This window comes from Dipodomys merriami, unplaced genomic scaffold (assembly GCF_024711535.1).
Source record: "Dipodomys merriami isolate MVZ:Mamm:240054 unplaced genomic scaffold, mDipMer1.0.p SCAF_40, whole genome shotgun sequence".
In the NCBI taxonomy this organism is placed as follows: Eukaryota; Metazoa; Chordata; class Mammalia; order Rodentia; family Heteromyidae; genus Dipodomys; species Dipodomys merriami.
This window is the reverse complement of record NW_027205604.1, coordinates 11,400,877-11,421,321: the sequence shown is the minus strand read 5'-3', so window position 1 is coordinate 11,421,321 and position 20,445 is coordinate 11,400,877. Positions and strand designations below refer to the sequence as shown.

General features: G+C 37.7%; 1 protein-coding gene across 1 annotated transcript in view; it reads right to left on the bottom strand.

Moving 5' to 3' along the window:
• Bche (butyrylcholinesterase) overlaps positions 1-19,998 on the bottom strand; it is a 55,887-nt gene extending 35,889 nt beyond the window's left edge. The window contains exons 1-2 of the mRNA XM_069991949.1: positions 19,844-19,998; positions 10,815-12,343 (exon numbers count right to left, since the gene is read on the bottom strand). Coding sequence (XP_069848050.1) covers positions 10,815-12,334 — 1,520 coding nt within the window. The 5' untranslated portion in view covers positions 12,335-12,343; positions 19,844-19,998. The remainder of the gene's footprint in view (positions 1-10,814; positions 12,344-19,843) is intronic.
• Between the last annotated feature and the right edge of the window lie 447 nt (positions 19,999-20,445).

The following is a 20,445-nucleotide window of genomic DNA, read 5'->3' as shown; positions in this document are numbered from 1 at the left end:
GATGAATAGATCTTGAGAACTCTGTAGCTCTAAGGTCATTCTCCATTATGTACAAGTCTATATTTCTAATTCCACATGCAGAATGATTTATATTTCCTCTCAGGTTTAGCATAAGTGTATTCTGCCTCATGACAGGTGATGCATAGAAACCAAATGAACATGAACAAAATCCTCTAAATTGTGAAGCAAACACATCGTATCATTCCTCTTTCCTCCTTTGACCATTATGTCTCTCAAGTGTTTTGTCACAGGATATAGGAATGGGTGGGGGGGCCCTCACAATTCAGAAATATACAATAAATGGGTAACTATTATCTAGACATTAATGACTGAGTTCTACAGCATTTCACAATAGCATTAGTTCCTGTATATTTTATTTTGCTATACCCTTTATTCTGTTGCCTATATTTCAGAATGTAATAGGACTTCCAGAATTTTCTGAGTGCTTAATCTTTTTTCAGTTCTAAACTTTCTATGAACTTTCTAAGTGTATATAGTCCTATCTCTAGGTATATGGTCAGGTTGTTGGCTTAACACATTTTTGCAGATAATAAAGTCTGATGAAAAGTGAGGCTAGCATTGATGAAATGAAAATTTCAAGTGATATTAAACCTGTTTTCTATGGCATGTGGTTAAACAAGACATAAAATATTCAATGACTCTTGAATACATAGGGCTTTTTGTAGGATGAATTAATTTGTATGTATAAATCAGTTCTTCAAGGATTAAAGAATACAGGCAAATTTTTATCATTTTATGTTTGTAGATATTCTAACTGTATGTTTATGTCAAGATAATGTGATGTCAGGAAAATGAACCCTTAGATGTGTATTTTAAGGTTTTTTTCTTTTATGCATGTGTTTCTAACGCATTTATAAGATTATCTCTTTGTTGCTTTGTATGTCCCTCCCCCACAGTATAACCCCTGCTTTCACTATATTTGATGTCAGTATAACTTGTGGAGGAGATGGGGAAAAACCAGTTGTTTAAGGATACAGGTGGACCTGTTGCAACAATGAGAAGTACAAGTTGTCATGTCCAAAACGAGCTTTACAACGTCGGTGCGGGGGGGGGGGGGGTAAGGAGGGGGAAGGAGAAGGATTTGGATTGGTGGGGAGGGGGGAGGCTGGGAAGGGATGTGAAGGGTAAACAAAGGAGGAGGCTGCAATGCTTGGTAAGAAATGTACGCATTATCCTGCCCATGTAATTGTAACTCCTCTGTATAGTATGTTCACAAATAAAATAAAATTAAATTAAAAAAAAAAAAGAATAAGTTCCAAATCAGGACAGCTTCATGTGGTATACAAATGTTTTGTAAAGTTTACACTAATTTAAAAATAACAGACACTTCAAAAAGAAATGTACTCAACACCCGTCTTTTATGATGAAAACCCCTCTGGGCAGCACTTTTACAATAAAAATATAAAAACTAAACTAAAATAAAAAATAATAGGATTGAGCATTGTGGTACAGAGCTTATTCCCAGATACTAAGGAGGTGAACTAAAGAAGCATGTCTTGGAACAAAAAATCAACAGTAGTTTATTGTGGCTCAAATTATAAAACATACACTTGCCTAGCAAATGTGAGGGCTTGAGTATTTCTATAAATATACAAAAAATACATAATTCAGTTACTCAATCATATAATCATTCTGAAATTCAATAAATAACCAGTAGATATTGATGTTCAATCACACTTGGAAATTTGGTTGAGAATTATTCTGTTTAAACTTACTCATTCTTCTATTAGCATTCATTTATTTACAGAAATACTTTTTTTTTCAGTCTAAAGCTGAAAGGAAAGGCACAATTCAAATGCGTTTCATGGTTTAAAGCAAAAACTTCGAGTTTCCAGTATAACAAGGGCAATGAAAACCATCAAACTTATTATCATAGATCATAGTTAAAATTATTTTCCTGCATTATTGCTACTTGTCTATTCCATATAAATGCTCTTCCTTGTATTAAATAGAGAGAAAAATATACTGAAACAGAGAAATAGAGAAAGCCATTGAAGTGCCCCTCTACCATAAAAGTAGAGATTTCAATTTATGTATCTTTTTAAAACCATGATTAGTTATTAGAATATATTCTGAATCCAATGTATTCTGAAGCCAAGATTAAGACTTGAACATCTTATGTAGTCATTTTTGTAATTTTCTTTTTATATCGCCCAAGTAAGATTTTATAAGATGTCAGTGGATCCCTTATATTACAAGTATAAACAATTTTATTTTCTATTCAGTCAAATTTCTTAAAACGTGGAAAGTGGTGATGTTAGTAGTAGAACTGATGTCTCAGATTGGGAAATTTATTGTTGTAAACAGAACTACCAGGGACATAGTTCAAATGGTAGAACACTCACCTTGAGTGAAAGACCCCTGGACTCAAACCCCCTTAAAAACAAAAGTTTGAAGATTCTTATTTTTTGAGTGTTCAAGAGTATGATTTAATATCTTTTAAACATGCATTTATACATTTTATGAAATATTCATTTCAGAAGGGTTCTTTTTTTCCTAGGCAGAAAAGCCCTAAAACAAATAAGATGAGAGCTTTAGAGACAGGCTAAGGGAGAAGGAAATATTAGTTCTGTCATAATGTTAATAGTTTAGATTAACTCGTGTTCTTATCATGCTAATCCTTTCTTTCCTCAGCTCACAAGCCCTCCAGGGGAATCTGAAAACCTGCTGAGTTCTGGGTCACCTTCTAGAATGAAGCCAGTGGCACAGAAATATCCAGTTGTCTCCTGACTCTCCATCTTCAAACCCTGCTGGCCGGATGTAGGCAAGGAGAGTTCTCTGGTGTCCTGATTTTTACTGCTATTCTTCCTGCTCTGCTGATCAGCCCTTGGACACTGTTCTCCAAACTCTTGTTCCTAGGCTCTGTTTTCCTCTTCTCTGCATTCACCTGCATTAACTTGTATTTAGCATCACCAAAAAAAAAAAAACACCTAAACTCTCAGTTAAATGGATAAGTTTGAGGTGTGATTTATTGGTAGAACACTCGCCTAGTGTGTGTGAAGCCTTGTGTTTGATACCAGACAGGAAAAACAAAAGAAAAGAAAGGAGGAAGGGGCAGAGCAAGAGAAGGAAGGACAGAGGGAGGGAGGGAGGAGAAGAAGGAAGGAAGGAAGGAAGGAAGGAAGGAAGGAAGGAAGGAAGGAAGGAAGGAAGGAAGAAGGAAGGAAGGAATTACCCAACAAAACAAACAAAAACACTTCATAATCTAAGCTCTGTTGTCTCGTACCTGGCTACTCAGCAGGCTGAGGATCATGTTTTGAAGCTAGTCTAGTCCGAAAAGTCCCCCTGAAACTCTTATCTCCAATTAACCACCAGAAAACTGAAAGCAGACCTGTGGCTCAAAATGGTTGAGTGCTAGTCTTGAGAAAAACAATCTCAGGGACAGCTCAGGCCTTTAGCTCAAGCCCCATGACTGAAACAAAACAAAACAAAAAAACCACAAATAAACAGAAACAAAGTACTTCATAGAAAAGGTCAGAATAAAAAAATTTAAAAAAATAATTTTACAAAAGGAAGTCCCATAGGTATTCATAGGTCCATCTTGAACTAAACAAGAGTCTTTTCTTAGCTGATTTCCATATTTAATTGGATGTCGCATATATTATATCCAGCCATGCTACATAAAGTACATGTTTCAAAAAAGTGTAATGTATTTGATAGATAATTTCTCGAATGTCTGGAATAAACCCATTAGATGGAAAATTAGCATGCTCATTTTAGAAAGGGAAAGTAAAGACAAAAATGATGAAATGATTGCTGCTTCCCCCAATTGTTGATAGTTCAGTGGCAGAGCTGACTTACCTATATTCTGCTGTTCCATTTAGAATTCAGATCAGAGCTCCTATGAAGTTTATATCATAGCTGTAGAATTGTGGGCCATTTAAGTCTATGAGAGCTCATCAACTACCTCCACCCACTGGTGATGAAATATTCTAATTCAGAGCACTGGAGCCATTCGAATAACACTGAAGTACTAAGCTAGGGAGTTCCCAGATGTGAGCAGTCAATGAATTTTAATTGTGTAGTATTAATAAATACTAACAATGCTTGAGGGTCAAAATTATTGACTAAAAGGCAACTTGTTTAGTATTTTCTTGAGTGTTCTGATCATACTGTGGACTACATTATTTTTGCTTACTTGTGACGTGAAACATATATGCCCTAGCTCCATTGCTCTTATCATAAATTCATTTTATTTTTACAAATTAATTTTTTAAGAGAGATGATGTAAGACACTCCAGAAGATTCAAGGAATCTGAGAAGACAGTAGGTATTTCATGTTCCTAGGGTCCTTAGGTTTACTTTATTTCTGGGTTTCTACCAGAATACATAAAACAAGTTATGGCCCTCTCTTCCTTCACTTTCTTGTCTTGCTGTCACTCAGTTCCATTAAAATACCTTACATTCAGCCAAAGCCAACTTAGAACACTAATATCTATTTTCCACTCATCTTACTATATAACAGAGGATGGCAGTGCATGTCTGTAGTCTCAGTTATTCTGGAGCTGAAATAAGAGAATCACTAGCACTCAGGAGTTTGACACCTACTTCATCAATACACAAGACCCTACCCTAAGTAAAGGTGTAAAGTAGCTGGACACTGGTTGCTCATGCCTGTAATCCTAGCCACTCAGGAGGCTGAGATTGGAGGATCCCATCTCAAAACAAGCCTGGGTAGGAAAGTCCATGAGACTCTTAGCTTCTAATAACCATCAGAAAACCAGAAGTGGAGGTGTGGCTTAAAGTGGTAAAGCACTTACTTTAGGGACACAGAGCTCAGGGACAGTGCCCTGGCCCTGAGTTCAAGTGCCACCTCCGACCAAAACAAGAAACAAAAAACAAAAAAGGAGTAAAGTGAATAAAACTAGGCAGATCACAGTGAGGCACTGCTTAAAACTCCATTAATCAATCACTGGATAATGAATCAATCACTGGTTAATCATTCACTAATTAACATATGTCAGCTGTGATATGTTTCTATTCTTGAAATTAGTAATATGATTTCTAAAAAATTGATTTGTTATAATATTAGGTTGAAAAGTTATACACTGGCCTGAACTTTATACATTCTCCAAATACAGAAAATATTTGAGTAAACATGAAACAAACAACATTAACTTATTTCCAAATAAGTGGATGCACTAAATGTGATTTAGGATAATTTAGGCTGAAAACTCAAATTAAGCTATATCTTCTCACACTAAGAAAATACTTATATCCTCTCATACTGCAAAATGGTTTTCCCCATTGAACTGTTATTTAGCATTCTGGAAAATGTAATCAGATATGTACTTTATAGCTTCCTTCATAAATGTTACCTTTTTCAGGGGATTCACTTAATTTCTCTCTACAATTTCTCTCTTATTGATGGCAAACTACTGCTGCTTTCTGAAATAGTTTAGAAAGTGATCTACTCCATCCTTTAAATGGTCCCATAATGTAATTCATCCTTTTCAAGTAAGTTATAATAATGTATTTTTCTACCTATATTTATATTCTGTTAAAGTCAATTCCTGGAATGCTGTAGTTAGCATTTATTGTTTTATTCATTTCTGAGTAATTCCTCACTCAGTCCCTCAGGGGAAAAGAGGGATTGGAATTAATAGGATATTGATGCTGTCATGATAGCCATAAAATAAATCCAAAGGGATTTAATCCCTGATCTTCTGCAAAGTCATCAAAGTGTTCCAGTTGGGTTAATTATGGTAATGCACCACAAATAATTACAGAATCAGAGTGTAAGGAATTTTCCCTCACTCTGGAAGCCACAAGAACTTTTATCTGTCAGAAAATCTAATTATAAGACTGATAAAAATTGGAGTAGATGGCCAGATGACAGTTCTTCACAATCTTAAACTTTTCTCTGTATCTCACAATGTCTAATTTTAGTCTATTCTTTGCCCTTACATCGAAGCATTAATTGGGCAGATATCTGCATGCTAACAGGCTAGAATTACATGTTTACAATCAAATGCATCATCTCAGAATATTTTCTGACTGCTTTTAATAATTCATGATGAAGGGAGCCTGGTGCGTGTGTAATATAAGGAAGTTAATGTTTGTTGGCTGAAGTCATAGCTCAGTTTTGTTCTGTCACCTACTGGCTGTGATTGCTTTTCTTCTGTGAACCATGGTTTTTCTCATCCTAAAAATGGTAGGCAGCCTCAATATTTCAGCACATTTTATTTTAATAATATAATCCATATGTTTCATACTTTGTCAGTGAGATAGTACTTATCAGATTCAAAATATTTGCTGCATATGATTCTGGTATATGAAAGTATCTACTATGAAGAAATGTACTGTAGTAAGTCTATGGAATAGGTACCCATGTGTGTGCATCTGCATAACAATGCATCGGTGTGTGCCAGTCCTGGAGTTTGAACTCAGAGCCTGGGCATTGTTCTTTAGTTTATTTGCTCAAGGCTAATACTCTACCACTTGAACCACAGCTCTTCTTCCAGGTTTTTGATAATTAATTGGTGATGAGAGTCTCATAATCTTTCCTGCCTAGGCTGGCTTTGAACCATGACCCTCAAAATAAACCTCTTGCATAGATAGGATTACCAGGAACCGACTAAATGCACATTTTGAGTTAAAAACATGTAATGGGAAAAAATGAGAAAATGTTTAGGACTGAGTCTATCCAAGAACTAAGGTATATGTTCAAATAGGATATTATTAAATAACATGTTTTCATAGGTTCTATGGTTTCCCTTATACATCTAGGATAATCTTATCAGATGAACAGAGTAGTTCAATAGCTATGTACATATGACCATATAAGATGATTCTAAGCAAAAGGAACTCCAAGATGTGAACACAAGAGGTTTATCTTTGTTGTTGATTTTAATGTACTATGTGATTTTTTTGTTTCTTTTGTATGTTCTTCCCCCTATCATATATCCCCTGTTGTCATTGTATTTGATTTTGGTACCCTAGTATTGTATATATGCTTATCTGAATTAGGGAATGGAAGAGTAACTACAGAATGGTGAGACAAAAGACAAAGGGGGAACCAATGAAACACCGATACTCGCAAGACAATATGCTGGATATGAGCTGTACATCATGGAAGGATTTTTTTTGATAGGAGAGAGAAAGAGGGAGAAAAATGAGGGAGGGGATAACAAGTTCCACTAGAAATGTATTCACTGCCTTACTTATGCAAATGTAACCCTTCTGTATATCACCTTGACAATATTTTTTTAAATAGCATGTCTTTAAAATAGTGAAAGTAAGCATTAATAAATTCATAAAACTATAAAAAAGGAAAATTTAGGCTGAAAACTCAAATCAAAAATATGTGAAATAAACAATTAACTCATCTGAGTCCAGCCACACATTAGATAGTATTTGTGAAGTTGCTGAGATACCAGCAAAAGAATAAGAATATAAGAAACAGAAATAAAACTGAAGAAGCACAGAATGGTGGTGATCTTTGGCACAACGTTAACCAGCTTACTATTTGTGTAATTGGAGTTTTAAGAGATGCTAGTGATAATGGATCTGATGGCATGGTCACAGCAAAATTATTTCACCAAATAATGACATAAAATAGCCATTTAGGAAGAGTATCAGAGATGCCTGAAGCATTTTCCTACCCCTGTCCTTCCAGAAAAGAAAATCAGACTTGAAAAAACATGGAAACACCAATGAAAGATAACTAAAGATGAAGAGAATATGTTGGAATCAAACATGCTTCTACTTTTAGAAGGCCTTTGTATATTGGGACAATGGTATGGAAAAAACCTCACTTCATGTTCATGTAACATAAACTGAAGATAAGGGATAATAATGGAGCAGATTGTACAGCTGCTGGTAGCAAGTGATACATCTCAGAATCCCGTTTTTTTGTATGTGCCTTTTTTTTAAGTATCTTTCCATTGAAATAAAATACAGGAAGTTTCTTAAGAGAAATTTGAGAACAACCTGAAGAATGACAACTTCTGTAGACTGTTCCAAAGTATAGTAAATGTCAGTCCATATAAGAAAACTAGAGGGGCTGGGAAGGTGGCTCAGTGGTAGAGCGCTTGCCTTGCATGCATGAGGCCCTGGGTTCGATTCCTCAGCACCACATAAGCAAAAAGAAAAAAGCCGGAAGTGGCGCTGTGGCTCACGTGGTAGAGCGCTAGCCTTGAGCTGTGCTGTGCCCAGAGTTCAGGCCCCATGACCAGACCCCCCCCCAAAAAAAGAAAGAAAACTAGAATCCACAAGGCAAAATACACAACACTGAAGTGAAAAATATGCACACAAACAAAAAGATCATTACAAATGCTTTATAAATATACTTCATATGACCATGTAAAATCAGACAATATTTTAAAGTTTTCATAATATACAATAGTCAAAACTCATAAGGCCTGGGTTAATCCCCAGCACCAAAGCAAAGCCAAAACAACAGCATACGAAATATAAAACTAATACAAATAAGTACCTTATGACAGCACAATAAGAAAGGTATGGAGGGGAATAACCTATTTTGAATTTTTTTTTTTATTTGCCGGTCATGGGATCTGAACTCTGGGCCTGGGCGCTGTCTCTCAACTCTTCAGCTCAAGGCTATTGCTGTACCACTTGAGCCACAGTGCCACTACCGGCTTTTTCTGCTTATGTGGTGCTGAGGAATCGAGCCTATGGCCTCATGCATGCAAGGCAAGCACTCTACCACTGAGCCACAGCTTTGAATAATAAGAATAAAGTAGGAAACTGATTTGGAAAGAGAAGTTTGGGGAAGGAAGAAATGTTAGCCTTTAAGTGGAGGGACTCCAGGACCAACTCTCTGTGGATGATTACAACAAATCACCACATCTCTCAGTACTAGACTAAGCTAACTTAGGACAAGGAGATTAATTTTATTATGATCAAAGAGTCAAGTTAGGAATGCAAAATCTAAAATGTCCATAGAAGTAATAATATAGTTATAAAATATTAAAAAGGAACTCATGGTGAAATAGATAAGACCCTTATTATAGTTGGAGTTCTTAGCAGCCACTCACCCAATACTTGAAGCAAGTAGACAAATTATTAACATCCTGTGTGAATTAATTTACAGAACTCATAATATAAAATAATGGAAGAACTCACGTTGTTTCCAGTGGGGCATTACATGTTTGTATAGACTGATCATGTACAAGGTCAAAAAGTAAATGTTAGTACATCTCAAAGGTATAAACATTATAAGGCACAATCTCTTTCTATAAATGAACTAAATTAGAAGTCCACAACAATAATGTTACTAGAAACATCCCAAATACTGTGAGTTACAAAGATGATTGCTAAACAATCTTCAGGCAAAATAAAATTCAAAGAAAAATTGAAAATTGAAAACTTTTTTTAAAATTTAAGCATAATGAATTACAATCTCAATGGCAATAACTTTAGCTGGTATTGTACATGGGAAGAAATAGTATCATAAAAGCAATTTCATTGAATGATATCCGTTACCTTGCTAGTTCCTTAAACAATGTGCAATTGGCTACATGGGAACACATGGTCAGAAATACTTCTCTTTGGACAGTGGACATAATGAGTGAAACCTGAGAAGAAAAACTGAGGTATTTCTAGATAAAGTGCAGGAAGCCAGTGTAATCTTTTTGAGGAACACACTAATAAGTCTTTGATATTTTGCTGAATGATTTTTATTTGATGACATAAAGAATCTAACAACATCCTGAAAAAGTCTTGTTAGGTTGAATGTAATGAAAGTGCAGTTGGTACTCTTACCCAGAGGAACACAGTATTCCACAGAGCTGGCTGTTCCCTTTGCTCTGAAGTCAGTCTCAGAACGCTGCTTTTGGGAACACTGTCCTGAATCTTCAACATCACTGTGCCTCATCTCTACATGAGGCTAGCCCAGAAAAGTTCAAGACGAGAAATCTGAAGTATGGTATCTACTAATAAATACTACTTGTACATTGTTGTAAAGTTGAAAAGCCTTAGTTAAACAAGCTTTAAAAAGAAAAAAGTCTCTTCTGGCCCTGAGGATGCAATATCACAACACTGATAACTCGGGAGTGAAATTAGGATGCTTTGTAAAGTCACTGTCTAATGTCAGCCTTAAGATTTGGCAAGTGGAGAAAAGCTTAGGTAAAGGTGATGACCCTCAGAGGTTCTGTCAAATAGGTGAGTTTAAAACTCTGCACAAACATTTCCTAGGGAAAATCGTGAGAATAGACAGTGTTCTCTGCTTTAGTAATAATGAGGGGCAAATTCCATCACCATTTAACACAATCACTGACGGGAGCAGATAGATAGATAGATAGATAGATAGATAGATAGATAGATAGATAGATAAATAGATAGATCATAGATAGGTATAGATCTATTTACATATATATTTCAATTAGATACAACTGAACCAGGCTATATGGCGTACACACACACACACACACACACGCATGCACACACACACACACACACACACACATACCAACCTGTCCATATACATATGAGCATCCTATATGTTCAGGTTAACTGGCTTTGTTGCAATAATTTTAATTCTTATGGTAAGCTGTTATTACCACATAATTTTTTCTAACATTATTAAAATACTTTGTAATAATTTGGAAGTGAATTTCAAAAGAATTTCCACTAGAGTTTCATAATGATTTATCTTAAGAACTTTTGCAAAAACAAAATAATAAATGGAAATTCACTGCATAATGAAAAGAAAAGTAGTTTAGAGACAGAGAGTAAATAACACTTCTTCGTGGCTCTGATGAACTCAACCCCAGAGCTCAAGCCAGGCATAGACAAACCAGAGAAAAACATAGATGGCAAATAGAACTTACCCATATTTCGCAAAATTTGCCCAGCGTTTCATTATAGATCTACTCAGAATTTCCTCGGGTTTTGTGTAATTACCTCTTCTTTCCAAGGGTAACCCGAAGACAAATTCAATTTCATAGCCATGCATCACTCCCATCCATTGCGGCCAAGGAAGTTTGGAGGAACGGTGCTCAAAATAGTAGAAGAAAACATTGTTTTCCCAATCTGAGAACTTCTGGGCAAATTCCAGGGCAGGACATAGGATGTTGTAATCGCCGATCACGTCGTCGAAGGCTTCCCGGTACTTCTCTGGTCTCTGATCATCTAACCAATCCGCATAGTGGAAAAGGATAGATTCCTTCCCCAGTTCTCCCACTCCCGGGAAAAACATGTCCAACCCTTCTTCAAACTGACTTCTGGTGATGAGACTATCATTGTCCTTGCTGAAACCCGGGGCCCCGTATACCAGGAAGGCTGACCCTTCGTCCTTGTTCACACCCACCAAGATCTGCGTGCGTTTGAATCGTCCCATTTGCAGGAGGGCGTCGGGCAGGTCAGCTAGGAAGTCATTGTCCACAGTGGGTCCAAAGTGGACCGACAGAAGGCTCTCGTGGGGAAGGACAAAGGCCTCATTGGGCAGGATTTCCTGGGGATCTTTGCCCCGCAGACACTGGAGGAGCTCAGTCTCGTTCTCTGTAGCGCAGCCCAGCAATGTGGCCAAGGTCAGCGTTCGGTTCCTCGCCTGGGCTGGGGACATCGCTGCCCACGGCGCGTTCGCAGACCCACTTTGCAGAATAGCCCTGAGGAACCAGGGGTGGCTCTGGGGGGACAGCAAATGCAGGCCCACGGAGGCAGCCCCGGCGCTTTCTCCAAAGAGGGTGATGCTCCAGGGGTTGCCACCAAAGGCCGCTATGTTTCCATGTACCCACTGCAGGGCCAGCTGTTGGTCGAACAACCCCGCGTTCCCCGGAGCCTCAGGATTCCCTGGGAGCGCCAGAAACCCCAGCGCGCCCACCCTGTAGTTCATGGACACCACGATAACCCTCTCCACCCGAGCCAGGAATCTGCCGTCATAGACGTTTAAGGAGGACGTCCCTGTCTGGAAGCCACCCCCGTAAATCCACACCATCACCGAGGCGTTTCTGGGCTTGGGGGTTGGCACCCACACATTCAGGTACAAGCAGTCTTCGCTCAGGTCTGTGTTCGGATTCCACATCTCCGATCCAGAGAAGCCCGGGAAACTCTGATCTGGGTTCTGATGGCAGGAATTGGCGTACCTCGTGGCGTTCCAAACGTCGGTCCACATGGCCACAGGCTGTGGCTTTTTGAATCGAAGGGGACCCACAGGTGGCCGGGCATAAGGGATTCCCAGAAATGCGCTCACAGTGCCTCCCAGGACGGTCAAGGGCACGCCTCGGACCTTGCCAGCTTTGGTGGCCACTATAAGGTCTTCTTCAGCGCCAAGTGACTTCTCCATGGGCAGGCAGAGCAGGAGAGGCCACAGGAGAATCGGGGGCCCTGGCCTTTTGCCTTTGCTCTGCATGTTGATTTTCTAAAAGAGACGTAAGTAGCAGGTTGTGTTAGTGTCGCTTATAGGGAAAATGTGAAAAGAAAACATTGGGTACCAGTCGCACACGTTTGTCATCCTAGCTATTCAGAGGATGAAATTTGAAGATCTCAGTTCTGTGCCATCCCTTGCAGGAATCTTATCACCCATTATCCACGGAAAGACCCCAAATGAAGCTGTGGCTCAAGCAGCAGAGTGCTAGAGTTGAATGAAAAAGGTAAGGGACACCATGTAGGTGCTGAGTTCCAGCCCTAGGATGGGCACACTAACAAGAAGAAGACATCTTTTTATCACTATCAGGTGCTATGCAGAATTTTTTTTAATGGAAATGTTCCAGAATTTAATTTAGAAGGAGATAAGTCAAATGTACAGAATGTACTTGACTTGTAAGTGTTGTCAAGTATCTTTACAGAACTCTGTAGGGGGTTCTAGTACTTTGAATTGGAAGCTTGCTCAAGCACCCATCACATTAATTCTCATCCATACACAGCCACGTTAAGAGTAACATTCACTGGGAACCCATTTATATGTTAGATGTAATTTCTACTGTAGAGAGAGAGTGGGGAGAGAGAAAAGGAGAGAGAGAGGAGGAAATACATAGAGGAAGAAAGCAAGCTAGACAGAAAAGGAAATAAAGCTCTTTGATTTGGTGACATTTCACTGCTGGTTGACACTCAATATACCGGTGAACTAGTTTAAGAAAGTTAAGGAGTTATAGATGTCTATCAACGTTCACTTTGGTTACACCCTCCTTCCTTGCCGTCATTCTTTCCTCTCTAACATGTTAGTCTATTGCCAAAAGACAAGTCAAACAATATTTTAGCAAAATATTATGTAACAAAGTAGAGAACTGAAACATTTTAACAAATGAGAACAACTGACATTTGCACTGTTGTTGCCTCTGTTTGAAAAATATTTAGGGCTATAGGTAAAATATCTGTATAAAAGACTTAAGTTGCCAGGTGCTGGTGGCTCAAGTCTGTAATCCTAGCTACTCAGGAGGCTGAGATCTGAGGATTGAGGTTCAAAATTAGCCCAGTCAGGAAAGTCTTTTAAGGTCTTATCTTTAATTAACCACCCAAAAACCTGAAGTGGAGCTGTAGCTCAAGTAGTAGAGTGCTAACCTTGAGGGTAAAATCAAGGATAGTATTTAGGCTTTTGACTTGAAGTCCCAAGACAGGCACATTAACTTTCTCTCTCTCCTCTCTCTCTCTCTCTCTCTCTCTCTCTCTCTCTCTCTCTCTCTCTCTCTCTCTCTCTCTCTCTCTCTCTCTCTCTCTCTCTCCTCTCTCTCCCTCTCCCTCTCTTTCTCTCCCCTTCCCCCTCTCTCTTCCTTCCCCCCTCTCTCACACACACACACAAACACACACACAATGATTAAAATTTACTTGTTTTTATTCCATTTATGTAGGCAGTGGCTCTACAATTTGATAGATATGTCGGGTTCTTCGGGTTGAATACAATCACCATGGTAATAAGCACAGCTGCTATTTTGAATCGGAGATAATATTGACTCGAAAGCAATTTCAGTCGATCACATCTGTTACCTTGCTAATTGATTAAAACAGATGCCAGTGGCTAAATGCAATTGCATGGTCAGAAATACTTCTGTTTGAATCGTGCGCATAATGACGGAAATCTGAGAGGAAAAACTGAGACATGAATTGAGAAAGTGCAAGAAGCCAGTGTAATCTTTGCGAGTTACAAACTAATAGATCTTTGATATGTTAGGAAACAAAACTAATTCTTGAGATTCGTTTTATACAATAAAATGAATGATACAGGGCTGGAGAATGGTTAGAAAGGCACCCCTGAAATCAGGCATGAGGTCCATATGGAGCCGTGGTAGAGACCCCAAGTGGAGCCTCATGGCATGGGCCGCATACCCACGCTGCCTTCCCCTTCGCTGCTCAGATGCTCTCTATCCTGATGTCCAGGAGCCTTCAGCTGTGTCCCTGCCCTCAATGCCAGGTCCCTATGTGGGTTTGGCCTTCTAGATGTCTCCTTCCACAGCTTCGTCCTTGCCACTGTTTTCTCCTAAGTCAAGCACTCCAAAGAGCTCTTCTTCCAAGAGTCAGCCCACGACCCCAGCAGCATGGCAGCTGGCTTGTGAAAAAGCCACGGTGTATGGGCACCTCCGCCTGTTTCCTCCGTGGATGGGATCCACCAGGCCTCCCTGGCTGGACAAAGGCAGAATGACTTTCTCACCCTGCCCTTCAAACGAGGACCATTTACTTTCTCAAATGGTAACTGCTGCCAAGGAAAAGAGCCAGGTTTCATGTATTCCCATGCTGCCATCGGGCCTTCTGGAACTGCCCTTTCCCCGAGTTCCCGGGGGGCAGTGGGTGTGGCATCGCCAGGGCAGACAGCCAAAGCCTTACCTTTCCCTAGCAGCCAGCCTGGAGGAGAAACTGCCCTCCCAGAACTTCTGTTCTCTCTCTGTCTCTCTGTCTGTCTCTCTTTCTCTGTTGCTGTGTGTCTCTCTCCCTCTATGTCTCTCTGTGTCTCTTGGTCTGTCTGTCTGTCTGTCTCTCCCTCTCTCTCTCTCATTGTTAAACAGGTTGGCTGCCTTGGCCTAGAGGGTTCCTGGGCTCTGTCCCCACTACCATACCTGTCCAGTCTTGGTGGCTGTCCCTAGATGGGCTGTCCCATCTAGGGCTGAGCTACACACAATAAGAACCTACACCCTAAAAGATAGCCAAAAAGCTGTGTTTCTTAAGTTAGAAATCTGATATTGTGACGGTCTGAATATGTGTTTATTATATGACTGATCCAAAAAAAATTATAATAAATCAGATTGTCTTTTAAATGAACAAAGAAAATCTTTACACAGAAATGCTGTGAATAAAGAGAGAGGAAACATGCAAGGTAACTTTCAATGAAAAGAATGAATGTCTTCACGTAATTATGAGAAAAACAATCAAAATATTCACGTGCAAGTTCTCACATACATAACCACCCTGGATCTCTGTAAAGGTACAACAACTTCCCTTATGTTTTCTGATGCTGTAATTGCAAATGCAATCTGCATTACCAAAGAAGCTAATCCTATTAGCACTGAGGATTTGTATTCCTTTTCTGTTTGTTCTTTAATTTAGACCATCTTCGGGGCAGTCAAAAGAGGACAATCCCAATCTGTAGTTCCAGCCCTGAAGAACTTCAATTTTACATCAGCTTCTTTCACCACTGCTCGTACAAGTAGTTTTTTTTCTAGTAGTTACAAGTAGTTTTTTTTCTAGTAATGACAGAAAAAAATTAAAATACAGTACATAACACTTAGATCAGAGCTGATAACCTGATAATTATGTCTAGGTCTATGTCATTCTACCAGTATTCTTCTGTATATGTAAATATATTTGTATATATGATTATTGTGAGAGAGCAATTTCTGTTTTTAAAATAAAGACACAGTCATTGTTGTGTCTTGTTTTGATATGATTAGACGAATGCTGGGATCAGTGAAAAATATTACTGCACCATTCTGTTATATAATATGATCATTAATTATGATAGTTAAATGTTATAATGATAGGAAATATAATTTGCTTTTGTTTGAAGAATAGCATGCAATTAATATGTAATGATGTAGAAGTTCTGGTAAATATAAACATTTGTATAATTACAGCGGAATTTAGAGGTACTACTATTATTCTTTCTGAATTTTCTTTTTCCTGACAAAAACTAGTTCCTTCTTCTTTAGCAAGTGGAGGGGGACATTAGGAGAAGAGCAAATTGACATGAGAATTCTTTGCCTTTTTGGAAAACCTCACTCATTTATGGAAAATGACATCAGATGCAGTGTTGGTCACTGAAGCTCTGTTTCAATAAATTCATTTCAGGTTCATTGGTTTTCCTCATTTCTCTTCTTGAGAAGTCCAGACAGTGTCCAATGCAAACCTAATCTGAACCAGTTTCTTTATCCTTACTTAAATATCAATTTGTGTGTGTGTGTGTGTGTGAGAGAGAGAGAGAGAGAGAGAGAGAGAGAGAGAGAGAGAGACAGAGAGAGAGAGAGAGACAGAGAGAGAGAGACAGAGAGAGAGAGAGAGAGAGAGAGAGAGAGAGAGAGAGAGAGAGAGAGAGAGAGAGAGAGAGCGAGAGAGAGAGAGAGTTTGTGTGTGCAGTATGCAAGTCCTCAGACTCCAACTCTGAACTCAGAAGCCTGGGTACTACCCCTGAAATTTTTTACTCAAGGCTGGTTCTCTAACTCTTGACAAACAGCATCACTTCCGGCTTTTTGCTGGTTAGTTGGAGAAAAATCCAAGCCTCTTGGACTTTTCTGCCTGGTCTGGCTTCAAACTGTCATTCTCACATTTCAGCCTCCTGAGTACCTAAGATTACAGGCATGATCCACTGGTGCCCAGCCTAAATATTAACTTTATGTTAAAAAAAACTTTCCATTAAACACTAATAACTTTTATCTCTACTAATTTTCATGTTTATAAAACTTTTCTTTAAACTACTAATTTTATTTCAAAGAAGTGTAACTAACTTCACTACATTTTGGATGTATAATTATTAAATATTGCAATTTTATTATTTATGTTTTAAAATAGCTAATATAAGAGGTTATCTTATCTGTGTTTTTATTTTTATCTTTTTTCCAAATAAGCCCAATTTTATACAGTACAGTTTATATAAATTAGAACTATTTTTAACAATGGTATCTACAAGTTCTCACTCTGAAATACTGTAATTAATAACATTAAAAACAATCATTGTAAGCATACACTCATTAATTACTAAGATAGCAGTGTAGATCTTACTTAACTGTTTCACTCTTAAGAATGTCATGGACATTAACAGTAAATGTGTATTACATATTAAAACTTAAAGACATTCACATATGCAGTTTTATCTAATATTAGTTGGCTGCAATATTTAATTTAAATAATCTTTGTTAATTATTTTATATAAGCACTTATCTTTTCACAATATGATATTCTTTATCTTTATTTGTTGCTCTGCATTTTTTCACTAAAGGATATTCACACTTTAATAACTATCAGTTACATGATTAAACAATAAAAATGATACAAATAAATGAAGGCTACAAAATACTCTTAGTTTCTATGCTCAAGTCTTGAATAATAATTTTTTTTCATGAAGCAATTGATTCCTTTCCTGAAAATTGTAGTACAAATAGCAATCTAGAACTCATTCAACTCCAGTAGTCCACAAACTAATATACAGAAGGGACAAATCTTTGCACCAATTGAAGTTACCAGAATTCAGGTCACTTAACTACTGAAATAGTTAATGTTTGAAAAAGAGGTGGGTGTTTTGTTTAGAATGTCAAAAGTAAATGAATACTAGGTAGAAAGGGAGACACCAAGAGGATGATAACTCGTAGTTTAACAGATGCTCTTGGATTTGAAATTTATTGGCTACTTGTGGAAAAATCTAAACTTTAAAACTATAATTTAAAAGTAAAAACTAAAGTTTTTATTCATTTTTCTCTTTTTATTCAATATTGAACATGCCATAATTCTCCAGCAATTTCAATAATAACTATACAGTGAATTCTAAGAATGAATGTGATTGAATGATTAAAATTAAGAGCAATCTATTTACATTTTGCTTTTCATAGCTTGATATCAACCAAATATTCAAAATAATTTGCTCAACATGTGTCATGAGAAAAATGCCAAAAACATTAAAATAGAGTTCTCCAGGAATTGGGTAATTTTCCTGTTTTAAAGTCATAATAAAGTATATGTTTTATTGGAGAAAGCCCTTAAAATGAATTGCTTTAATCATGTTAGAATGATCAAGTTGCATTATTAAGATCTTTTTGTGGTAGAATTAAAATAATTAAAACAACTCAATCTTTTCCCAAAACTGAAAAGATTCTTTGACCCAAGCTGAGTGAGGCAGAGAATTGAGGAGATTTGTTGTCAGACAGACTATACCAATGACTTTCAAGAATCTGCAGGACTCGTAAACTTTCTAGATTTCAAGTAGGCGGTAGGAAGGCATGTACAGATAGGACATGTTGCATTCTGCATTCTTAACATCTCTGACTCTCCTCAATCAGAGAGTGTATAACAAATTTGCCCTATATAAATAATCTCAACAGTTAATTACCAAATTAATTGAGTGCATAATTGAGTGATTGGGAGTTGAAAATAACCTGTTTGCAATCTGTTCAACTAAACTTTTATAATAACAGGCACAGTTTATTTTGTTAAGAATGAACAGATTTTTGGCAGAAGTATCAAAACATAAACATAATATTTAAATATGTATTGTGATTACCAAGAAATGAATCAAAACATGGAGTATATTTGTAGATACATGTGCCTAATTAAGATTTTCATAGCTTATACTTATTAAAATGCAATAGAGAGTAGATTCAAAAGTTTCTTGTTAACAAATCTGTAAGATACTGCAAATGAGAACAAATAATAAGTCCACTAGAAAAAAGAAAACAGAAGTTTGAACATCCAATTAGTATTTCTATTAGGCATTGCAAATGGCAAACCTATTTTGTTGTATAGAGACCTTAGAAATTACCATTGCAACATTGAACCATACTTTAAACATTCATGCTTATCTTCAAACTAAGTAATGGTTATATAGTGAAGTTTGGATATATTTATCATAGATATTCTTTTATATTAAGTAACCCGTTCACATAAAGTTGATATAACTTCTACATAGATTATAAAAATATTGACATCATAACCTTGGCATGAGAAGAGGTAGAATTGAAATATAAATAATAAAATGTTTTGTTTATAGTTCAGGTTTCTTTCCATCTTACGTATTTACTGCATAAAGGTAAGTTTTCAAACTTAGGAGACAAACATTTGCTTGTCATTTGTACAATGACAAAGAACGTACATAAATGTTAGATATCTTGCTACTGTTTAAAGACACACATGAGAAAACACAAATGAGAAAAGTTTGTAAAGGTAATGCACGTTCCTTCAGTGTAAAGGAAACTTTGACCCTCCACTTGGCAGTTGATATTACAAAGGTTTCATAATATGTTGGCCAAGCAAAGTAGCTGCTTAAGCCACCAATGCGAGAAAAATTAATTCCATGCTGCATTTCAAAAGGAAAACAAAAAAAGAAAAATGTACAAGCCTGACCCAAGTGCAGCAGTTCTGGTGTTCTTTCAAGGAGTGGTCACTAACTAGTCAATCTTAGGACAAAGTAGAATAAGATTTATGTTTTTCCTCCCTCTAAGAAACTGCTAAAGAACACAGACCTAGAGGATCCACAAGTGCTCTGCCCTTTGATACAAAGCAGAAAGAAACTCATTTCTTTCGCCGTTAAATGGACTGGGGGTGCACTCCTTCAAGAACAGACAGATCTGATGTCTGTGCCTCTTTATTGGCTTCTTTACTGTATCCCATTCAGCAATTGCTTCTATCACCACCAAAGAGACACAGCCAACAGTGAAGAACCGAAACACTTGCCCAGTCTTTAAAGAGACCTGCGTCTGGACACCAAAAGTGGAGATTCAGAGCAACTTACCTCTCACACTCCTCAAGGAAAGATGACCAAGTTTTCCAGGAGTGGGGACTGTGCACTAATGCTTCAGAGGAAAGGCAGGATGCAGCTGCTGCTCCTGCCAGGGGCTGCACTGACATTACAACCCACTGTTCTGACAAAGCTCGCGAGAGTTGGCAGGGGCGGCTGGAGCTACAGGCAGCCAGTATCTGGACTTTCTGACATCTGTTCCGAGGCTAATTGCATGACTGCCGTGGTGATTCATTTACAGAAGTATTATTGGATCCGGCGTGATCATCGCAGATCTTCTTCTAGGAAGGAGGAGACAAGGACAGAGAAGTTTCTTAAAAAGAAAATGCATACAGTTTTATGTTACACTACACTTCAAGTACTTTTCATGTTTGTTTCCTACTATGCATTTTTCCTGTGGCTTATTACTTAGACTCAAAGATCTACGCATGCTTCTGAAGAAATAAGGGAAATACCTCATATACCATAGATCTGTGGAGGGGTGCGAAGTTGTAGAGGATCAGCAATGAGAAAGCTGGAGCAACCTAATCGCTCATGGGGATGACCCTCCAGAACTCAATAATTATTATTTAAGTCTTTTAAGTCTCACAATTCCT